The sequence below is a fragment of the Lissotriton helveticus genome, chromosome 1_1 (assembly GCF_964261635.1).
Source record: "Lissotriton helveticus chromosome 1_1, aLisHel1.1, whole genome shotgun sequence".
NCBI lineage: Eukaryota > Metazoa > Chordata > Amphibia > Caudata > Salamandridae > Lissotriton > Lissotriton helveticus.
The window spans coordinates 1,375,405,648-1,375,415,973 of record NC_136057.1 but is presented as its reverse complement, the minus strand read 5'-3'; the positions used below and the strand labels follow the sequence as shown (position 1 = coordinate 1,375,415,973).

General features: G+C 46.4%; 1 protein-coding gene across 1 annotated transcript in view; it reads right to left on the bottom strand.

Annotated features, from left to right (window-relative positions):
- Window positions 1-9,239: 9,239 nt before the first annotated feature.
- The window catches only part of NCF4 (neutrophil cytosolic factor 4), an 83,230-nt gene continuing 82,143 nt past the window's right edge, over window positions 9,240-10,326 (bottom strand). Inside the window, exon 10 of the mRNA XM_078683854.1 lies at window positions 9,240-10,209. Within this exon, the coding sequence (XP_078539980.1) occupies window positions 10,011-10,209 (199 nt within the window). The 3' untranslated portion in view covers window positions 9,240-10,010. The remainder of the gene's footprint in view (window positions 10,210-10,326) is intronic.

Here is a 10,326-nt window from a genome sequence, read left to right as displayed (position 1 = left end):
GGTAATGAGCGCCCATCTGCCTGAGACAGGCCACTTAGCCACCCACTGGGCCTCTGGCTGTATTCCAAAAATAGAGACACCGTCCAAATCGGCCCCAGACTGCTCAAAAAAGCAGCCCACAGCAGAACAAAGACACCGGCCCCTCGGGCATTGCCCAAATGCCCGCGTTACCAATCCGAGGCTGCCTCTCACCCCCAACTGTCGCCTGCGAATGAGACCCTTGCAGGAGGAACTCCGTCGTCAGTGGGTGCAGATAACAGGCTCATTCGAGGACGTCATCAACATAACTCCTCGGATGAGAAGCTCCATCCAATGGTGGAGGCAAGATTGCAACCTGCAGGTGGGATGTTCATTCCTGACAGAAGGGCCCAGATTCATCGTGACCACGGATGCTTCTCTGGAGGGCTGGGGCATCCATCTCCAAGGAATGACAGTCAGTGGCAAATGGAACATGCAACAGAAAAAATGACACATAAATCTGCTGGAGTTAAGAGCCATTTTTCTCGCCATGAAATCCTGTCAAGCGATTTTGGAGGGCTCTACAGTGTTAATTCGAATGGACAACACAACCAGCATGCATTACCTGAACAAGCAGGGAGGCACAAGATCGGCCCGATTGTCCCATCAGGCGCAGGAGATTTGGAATTGGGCCCTGCATCAAAACATCAATCTGTCGGAGGTCCATGTCCCAGGGGTTGCCAATGTTCTAGCGGACTCCCTCAGCAGGTCCGCTGGATGCAATCACGAATGGGAGCTACATCAACCATCCATGGATCAGATATTCCGAGAGTGGGGTCATCCCGACCTGGATTTGTTTGCAACAGATCAGAACCGGAAATGCCCACGCTTTGCAAGCTGGATTCCCCACAAAGACTCGTGCGGGGATGCCCTTTCGATGAACTGGTGTTGGATATTTGCATACGCTTTTCCGACGATTCCGTTAATTCCCAAGATCAGCACAGCGTGGGAGTTAGCCCCGCGGGGAAGGGGTTAATAACCTCCATCACAGACGACAAAAAGTTCACTATGGCATTCTGCTGAGGGCAGGGATTTTTCTCTGGCATTGTCCGAAGTACCCACCTTCATACCTGCAGAATCTCAGAGCTTAGAGAGTGGAGGCCATGCTATGGATGGGCCGACCCTTGGCCTGTGGTTCACCTGGGCGAGCCCCCTGCTGCGGGAGGATAATGGTGCTTTTAAGCACTTGTCCAGGCAACCCTGAGGAAGGACCCACCTCCTGGGCTCCCTCGCTCTACAAGAACAGTGGTGGTTCTGAGACTGGTAGTACCGCTGTGGCAGCAATGCTCATGTCCTGTGCTGCGGGAGGATGACGGCACTCTTAAGGGCTTGTCCAGGCAACCAGGATGAGGGATCCACTTCCTACACCACCTCGCACCACAAGAACATTGAAGGTTTAGGGACTGGTAGAATCCTTTTGCAGTGTACAAATGAAATCTTTGTTGGAATAATTAATAAAAACATTACATTGTATAGAGAAATTTGTGATTTACCCAGTAAATTTGTCCATTTTTGTAGACCTTGCTGGCTATAGGATTGTTGACATGATTGCTGGTGTTGTTAAGAGGTGTTTGCAAAATGCAATGGTGCGAGACATTAATTTATTAGCTATGATTCTTTCAATTTCATTTTTGTCAACACCACTAACCGAATATATTACGGCCCACACCATGTATTGTCCTGATGATGGTCCAGGAGCATTGTTGCCCAAAACGTCAACTACACCTACAAAGTGGCCCATTTTGGGGGGGGGGAGGGAGGTGTATGGCTCTCTTTGGAATACACTCTGCGGAATATTATTAAGGGCTCTCTTAATTGATTTTTGTCTGATCCTGAATCTGTTGTCATTCTTATAAAAACGTTATATGTTGATCATATGCAGGTGGGGTCTCAGGTGCCTGTCTATAATGTTTGTAGAAATCGAGTTGGAGTCACATTTTGGTTGAATCAAGCCGAAGGGTCCCTTTCTCTCTTTGGTATACCTATTGTATGTGTGTATGTGAAAACGGAGGCACTGCTGTTGCATCGGTGATGCTAATCTATGTCTGGAGCCGGGTACACTGTTGCTGAATATGTAGCATCTTTCTGTGCATGTGAAACGCCAATTGTACCTACGAAGAGGTCCATTTTGGGAAAAACAACCAATCTGTTTCTCTTTAGCTACATTCAGGTGCACCTAAACTTTTGATATGCATCCAATCGTTGTACCTGGGTGTACAAATGCACGTCAAATAAAGGGGAGAGCAGGGATATAGAGCACGGATTTCTCTCTTTTGGGGATCAACATCTCTCTCTTCATGTCACTAGAAGTGTGACAACGAGGAGTTAAAACTCGGAATTTTCAGGAAACAACCTGAAGAAAAGTACCAACGCTCGTGAGACTTGTCGTGTCAGTAAAAGACTGTGTATTCATTGCATATACGGGGTGTCATCAGGGGGAAGGGGGGTAGTCGGCACAGCTGGACTCCTGGGTCCCTTTTGGCTGCCGCACGCGTCACTCACTGATCGCCGCCGCGTCCCGCGCGCCCTTGATATGGAATAATTGGAAAACTCCCTTGGGGGCCGGTCGTGTTTCTGTAGGATCCAGCTGTGCCCCCCTCCACAGCTGGTGCGAGGAGTGGAATCGTGTCTGAGAGACGGAAACGAACGGGCCCCGGCGCAGGTAGTGATAGCCCTGCTGCATACTGAGGAGTGACAGGAGGTTAGAATCTGGAATGAGAGGCTGGTGCACTAAGAGCAGGGCCACCTAAACTGCGACTCTGCCGTCAGCGTGATTTTCAACACAATTTTGGATTTTATCGCATTTGTTGCATGTTCCATTAATGAGGTGGAACCTTTGACAATACGGTATTTATTTTACATATGTAAAAATGGTACCATTGTGAAGTTCTATTGCCTCGAAACGGGCCGCATTATGAGGCATAATTAGCTTTTTTCTTACAGCATAATTCTGCGGATTCTGCCACATAACGTGTGTTCTCCTCTTTCGTCTAATTCCAGTGGCCCTGACAATGGGTAATAGGGTGCTGAGGCGAAGAGAGCTAACCGGAAAAGTAGACCAGCAGTGTTTGGTGCGGAGAGGCCGTGCGGGGGACCAGGGCACACTGAAGATAGAGTGTTATATACAAATGAATGCCCACCCCCCCTCGCCTACACCTGAGCCGCATTCCACTGCCAGGCATGACCTAACGTGCCCTATAATGACACCAATGCCTTAATATGGCACGAATTAAAACAAATACAAATAGAAACATACATTACAAGCAACATCGTAAATATAAATAAAATTAAATGGCATTGGGTAGGTAGCTGAAGATGAAGCACTTACCAGTACAATCTTCCCCGCCCCCCCCCCCCCACACACACACATACATACATCATCACTCCAAAGTGTGGGCCCTTTCAGTTGATAAGGAGGGAATTTCTTGACACTGACCTCCTGCTGGGTGGGGATTCCATAAGAAGTAGGTAAAAACACCATGTTGAACAATGAACCAAGGGACTAGCAATGAATGGTGCAACACGTGCAGTGACGCTGGGAATCAGGGGCCCACTAAACACTGGTTATTGCTGTATTGTAATATGTATCCAGCGGTCGGAGGGCCCATTTCCCGATCTTTGGCTTTGGGGCCAATGGCATCCTTCCCACACTACTGCACTGCACATTGTTAACTGGGGAGGCACCTTGTGATAGTGTGAGAGTGCGCCATATTGTACAGACAGAGGCCAGTCGGGGCACAGGCTGGAATTGCACACAGCTTATATGAGGAGGGTGCCATATTGGGGCCTAAGTGGCGCACTTACAGGGCAGGGGTAGGTTGACGGGGTGGTGTTCTCTGACACAGCTGTCAGACGCAGCTCATTGGTGCACCTGCCCCCGTAAGGGAGCTCTACGATCCTGTCAAGCATAGGCGCTTTTTTTTAACGAACTCTTGCGTACTTTGGATATAAACACGTTCACTTTACTTCTCGAGAATGCAAGGCCTTCGAAGCTGCCGTCATTTTTCCCTCACACCCGGCTGCTGACTTGTCCTAGCTGTGACTTTCCCTGGTGTTAGAGGGGACACAGCCTGGCCATGCCAGATAGGAAGAGTTTCCATCTCCTGACTGCTGAGTAACTAAAACTGCCGCTACTGACGGACCCCGGAAGTCTAATTGGAGACCACAAATGAAGTCATCTCATCTGTCCACTAGCGAGCGCAGCAGACTATCAGGAACCAGGTAAATATACTCTTACAAGGATTGTGTTTTAATTACAGCTTGCATAGTGTCTACTATAAGATAAGACGCTGCTCCTCATTAATTAATAATCATCACTGCGTGACCCGCTATGGTTTAGGCACAGTGTATAGTGCTTGAGAACGCTTTCAAAGAAATAACAAGCATTGTCCCCAAAAAAAGTGCCTAGAGTGTCACGCCGCCGGTGAAGCCTCCAGTATAGGTGGGCGGGGCTAAAACTGGACAGGGTGCCGCGACCCGTACGCGCGCATATCTTCTCTCTATCCGCGTGCACATCGGAATCCGTATTACTTCCAAAAGGCCCTCGCATGACGAGGGCAGCGCATGCGCGCTGCTAATGCCAGGCAAGACATAAAACGGATGAAAGTAAGGAAACACAGAGAGAGGAAAATGGAAAGAGTGAGTGAGAGAGATTAAAAAAGTGTAAAATAAGGATGGGTAGAAAAAAATCTGAGTAGATGCAAAGGCAAAATAAAGAAAGCGAGAAGGGAAGAAGGGTGAAAGAAAGGAAGAAAACATGAAAGGAAAGAGGAAATGACAGGGGAATGATGGAATGGAAGGTTGGGGTGGAAGGAAGGTGAATGAATGGTGGGTAGGCTGAAAGGATGGACAGAATTCAGGGGTAAAAGGAATGGAAGGGTGGGGTGGAAGGAAGGTGAATGAATGGTGGGTAGGCTGAAAGGATGGACAGAATTCAGGGGTAAATGAATAGGTGGAAGAGGGAAAGGAATAATAAAGGAAAGGCAAACGGATGGAATGAAATGTGAAAGGGAGGACCCATAAGAAAAGTGTGAGTGGATGGAAGAATGCAGATCAAGGGGAGAGTGGACCACTTGTCCTGTGTCACCAGGGTCATCAATTGCGTGGTTGGTCTTTCTTATGAAAAGACCCTGATATACAGACACAGGCGTTGGACGGTATATGTTGGTTCTCCGCCTATGTGTACCGTAAAAGCATAATCGTTGGGTCTTTTCTTGTAGGTTATGCTGTCCTCCACATGAAGGAAGACCCACTGGTTTGACAGTAGTGGTCAGAGATAAAAAGGGTTGTGCAAGTGTTCAAGACAAGGTGAGTTAAAATTCCTAATTACAGTCTCTTGTGTTTTATTCTTGAGGCATGTGGAGTTGGAAATTAAAAGAGCAAGGTTGTGCGTTTGTAGACTTAGTTACTGGTCTTACGACTGGTGATAGTGGTCATTAAGATCAAACATGCTGACCTTAATGACCACTATCACCCTGGTATTCTGTTCTACAGGGGGCAGGATTTAGGCAACCATCGCTGAACATCTTTACGATACAGCACTGACAGCCCTGCTGATGTAAATCATGATCCCCACTCTATAGGCTATGGGTCCTTCCAATCATACGGCTGCTGCTCTTCTACAGGTGCCATAAACTGTCAATATTCGAGTTGTATTTCTTCGCACACCCCCATTCATTTTCCATAATGAACAATAAACTGCCAGTTCTGGGATTATAGACAAAGAGTGGAAGCAGCGTCAACTGTCGTTAATTCAAGGACGAAAATAATCACGTATTTAGCCACAGTTCCTGAATGCGGCTGTTCTGTCGGTGACTGGTTGTTTATTTGGGTAGTGGTAGGTCTTTGGCCACTTGTGAGGCGGAGGCAGCCCCCGCGGTCCTTGAAATATTTATTTAGCTCTGATGGCGTGTCCAAGGCATACATTAACGGGCTGCGCGTGTGCTACACTCTCGGCTTGAGAGCTGGGGGGATATTGTGATTGTTGCTACTCCCTACTCACATTTTGATGTGGCAGTCTTCTATAGGGGGCAGGAACTGGCAGTTCTTGTGTCACATGCTGTGAAGTTCTGAAATTATGTTTGGAACCGGAGCAGTCGAGGGTCACGGGTTGTTTGTTCTGCTCTTATGTATGGTACAACATTTCTTACTCTGAGTGTAACCACCTCAGTGATCCAGGTCCCTTATATTTAAGGGAACAGACAGTTTTGGGGTCACTGAACCTCTCTGACTTTCCTTTCTCCAGGGCAGTGGATCTTAACCTTTTGACTTCTGTGGAACCCCACCTATGGAACTCAGGGACCCGCAGTGAATCACAATCGGTATCTGTGAACCCCCACTGAGTCCTTACTGGAAGCCGGGCCTCGGCCTAAACATTTCTGATGATTTGAACTGCAAAACAATATACCAAAAATATAGAAACAAGCATCCATCATGAACATCTGTTTCACTAGTTAAAAAATGATGAAATATTTTATTTAATTCACAAACATATTTAGAAAAATCAAAATTTTAATGGGAAGGTTAGCTTTTAATAAATTCAGTTGAGGCCACTCATGGTCCATACTATATTCTGTTTGATGCATTTGTGCTGCTCGCACAAATCTTTCTAAGGATACTAACTTAATTTTTAGACTCCAATTTCAAATTCCTTAACATTTACAGAACATCTGAACATTTTCAGTTTTACATTTTGCTTCTTTATTTATATACACTTTATTAATCTGTTAATATTATTTCATTTTCTAATCAGCTGCACACCCCTTGAGTAGGTTTCATTGACCCTCGGGTCCCCGGACCACAGGTTTAGAACCACTGCTCCAGGGGAAGGTGCTTCCATTCGCAGCTTCTTGTGCCTTAGCTGTGGACAGGAGGTGGCTAGTCTTGTCCCATGGCTTACTCTTCTACCTTCCATCGGGGACAGAATCTGCCAGCCCTAGTGTTTCATCTATGGGGTTCTGGGGTCTTGTCCTTCTGTAGTGGAAATGAGCCATCAGTCCTAGGTTTACAAATCCTGGTTTAGGCCCTTCAGTAGGGGACTAGAAGCATCAGTCCTGGAGTGACTGTTCTTTTGGTCTTGCTCTTCAATAGGCGATAGAATTCGATAGCCCTGGGGTTGTGTTCTTGTACAGAGTACAGTAGCAGTCAGTCCCAGATCCATAGACCCTGGCACCAGCCCTTCTATAGAGAAGGGACAAGATCCATCTGTCCTGAAGTCACAGAGCCTGGGATCATGTTCTTCAGTAGGGGCATGATCCATAGTTTCTGGGTTCTGTATCATGGGGCCATGCTCTTCTGTATGGTGCAGAACCTGTTTCTTTAAGGATAACAATCCTCGCTCTGGCTTCATTGGGGCAAAAAGTCATCTGTCCAGGGATCATGTCTTCTTCTTCTCTGGGGAGCTGAATTAGTATGTCCTGGGTTCACAGATCCTGGGGTCTTGTTTACACCCAAAACCTCAGCCTTGCTTTTGTTTAGATGCAGGGCCTGACACAACCAAGGTAAGAGAGCCTGGAAGCTTGGTCTCCCTTCGGTAAATTATATTTCTGTCCTGGGGTCATATATCTAGGGGTTTGGATCTTCTACAGTGGTATGATTCACAGATCAGTGCCCATGATCTTTTGAAAGGGGACATAAGCCATCTTTCTAGGGTCATAGCTTGTGATGTCTTTATCTTTTACTGGGGCCCGGAGCCCTTAGTCCTGGGGTAATAGATCCCGGAGCGATGCAGGTGCAGACTGTTCTGGGCCACTGATCTTGTTCCTGTGGGCCTGATGTTCTCTTAGTCATGGGCTTACTGACACTTGGGCCTTCATATTATGTAGGGGACTGGAACCATCAGCCCCGAGGTCTTGTTTTTCTGTAGGGTATTAGAGCCATTTGTTTTGGGATTACAAATAGTGGCAGCTTGCTTTTCTAATGGGGTTAGGAGCCGTTAGGTTCACAGATCCAAAGGTCTTGATTTGTTGTGGGGGACAGGACCCTTTAGACCTTACTCACAGATCTCCTGGCTCCAGCCTTTTCAAAGGAGCCATAATTTGATAGTCCTGGTGTTAAAGGGGCAGTTTTGGGGACTGCTCAGTTTCAGTTTGCAGTAGCTAATGGGGCCCCATTTTACGTTGAGTTTACCAGATAACGGAAACCGTCTGGTTACAAAAGACCTATTGTGGACTTACCAAGAACTTACATGGGTTTACAGCATGTCCATACTTATCATTGGTTGGTTTTACTGTCACTCTTATTTGCTTGCTTCTTATTCAGTGGCTTTCGCTGTTTCTGTTTTTCCATCTTCTGTCCCTCCGTTGGAGCATAGCTTATTTACAATCTTTCTGATTGGCTGGCTTCTATGCTTCCACTGCTCACATTTAGGAAACTACTTTTGTTTTTGCTTAAGCACTCCATGAGAGTGCATGTGTTTTCAAGCTCTCTCCCTTATGTTCTTCACCCTCGCCAAATACTAGCCTCCCCATGTTCCCTGTTGCTGTTTCCCTTATATTGTAAGCTTTCTTTCATGTGCTTTGCTCCCGCCAAACTCCTTGCCTCCCTTGCGCTCCATGTTGCTTTTTGCTCATTTGCTTCTCCACCTGCCACCCATGTTGCTCACCCTTGTATGCTGCTTCTCCCCTCACCCGCCCACTACCTCTTGCTGGACCCCATGCCCAATGTTGTTTTTTAAAAAGATTTTATTTTTTTGTGGGGGAGGGGAAGGAAGACCTAGCAGCGAGTTGCTGCTTGCTCCTCTGCCTTAAAAAATGTTTTCAAGCTACATCTTTTTAATTCTTTTAATTAACTGACCCATCTTGGCTCAGTAAATTAACAGGAAAGTCTCCCAAGTAGTTTTGTAGCCACGCATATATAATGACACATTCACACACACGTCATCATGAATGAGCATGCCTACGAAATGATGCGGCTGCTTCATCCATGTCCTTGTGACTTTTTTGTTTTCTTTTTTAAAGTATTTTTTGGAATGTTGCACAGCTTCTTGCATATGCTATATATCATCACTAAAAGGCATTGGCGATGCCAATGGGTGAAAAGGCGAGAGCTATTGATTTTGACAATGCTTCTTATTTTGGGTTATTTTTTCTATGCCTGCAATCATCTGTCACAGGTGCAGGTGCTGCTCGGGGGTCCTGTATTCCCAGAGAACTTGGATAAGCAGCATTTTGGTAATACAATGAGGCTTCTTACGTCTATAACTAAGCCAAACGAAACTACTAGCCGCGATAAATGACTTTATTAAATTAACATAAAACACACAAAAAGAATAATTATCACATTAAATATATTTAAAACGTTTTCCAACAGAGCGCAACTAAATGAGCAAACATGAGGATAGAAAAAAAAGAAGGAAAATATTTCCCTGACATACACGTCCCACTCACTGTGTCCTGTACCCTTTTCGTTGGTTGGCCATAATTGCCTCTCTCAAACCTAATTTCTCTATATCAGATTCAAACACAGTATAAGCCAGAGGAAGCTGAGTTGAATTTGCCTTTCCTCCCGTGAACATGGCTTGACATACCACGGTCACCATGGCAGATGAGGTCAGAGCATCCGAATATAGCCCATGAGCAGCTTGGTAAATGAGATGCTGTTTCCTTAGCTACTTAGTAGCTGTCATGCACCCTGCACTGACTGAACACATAAGGTACAGCTGAACCCAAAACACATGGTCCCATTAGCACCCACTTTCATGCCATACAGAATTAAGTGAACTGCAGTCCACCTTGTTAGTGGCCCTACCTATCCCTCCCATTATCACATTCCTGGGAGCCATCATGCATCTGCAACTGACCCACGTCCCCATGAGTACCCTTGATGCACCCCTTACTTTCCTCTATAGGCAAGATGCAGCACCTCCCCTTTTATGTACATTCATTAGCACCCCAAATTTGACTGGCTTGGTACGTGCAGTTCCCCTCATTCGTCCATCCATTGTATATCTCGAAATTTGGTTGACCAGGTTAGGCGCAGCTGCCCCCTTCTCGTCATTTGCATTGTTCGTACACACCAAAGTTGTCTGGATGAGTGAGGTGCAGCTGCCAAGGAATGAAGGTCTTCCTAACAGGAGGCCTGTGGCTCTGTGACACCATCACACCCACATCCTGGTCATCCAGTAGCCGGATCATGTCCCCGTTGTCATCCCGGTAGTTCAGAACTACCTCCTCCTCTTCTGGCAGCTCCTTCCTGCAGGGGAAGATCAACATAAAGAGAATCATGGAAGGGAAAGGTAAGGACAATATGAAGTGGTGAGCAAAACGGTGGGACCTGCAGCAGTTATAGAGAGAATACAAGACAACTAAA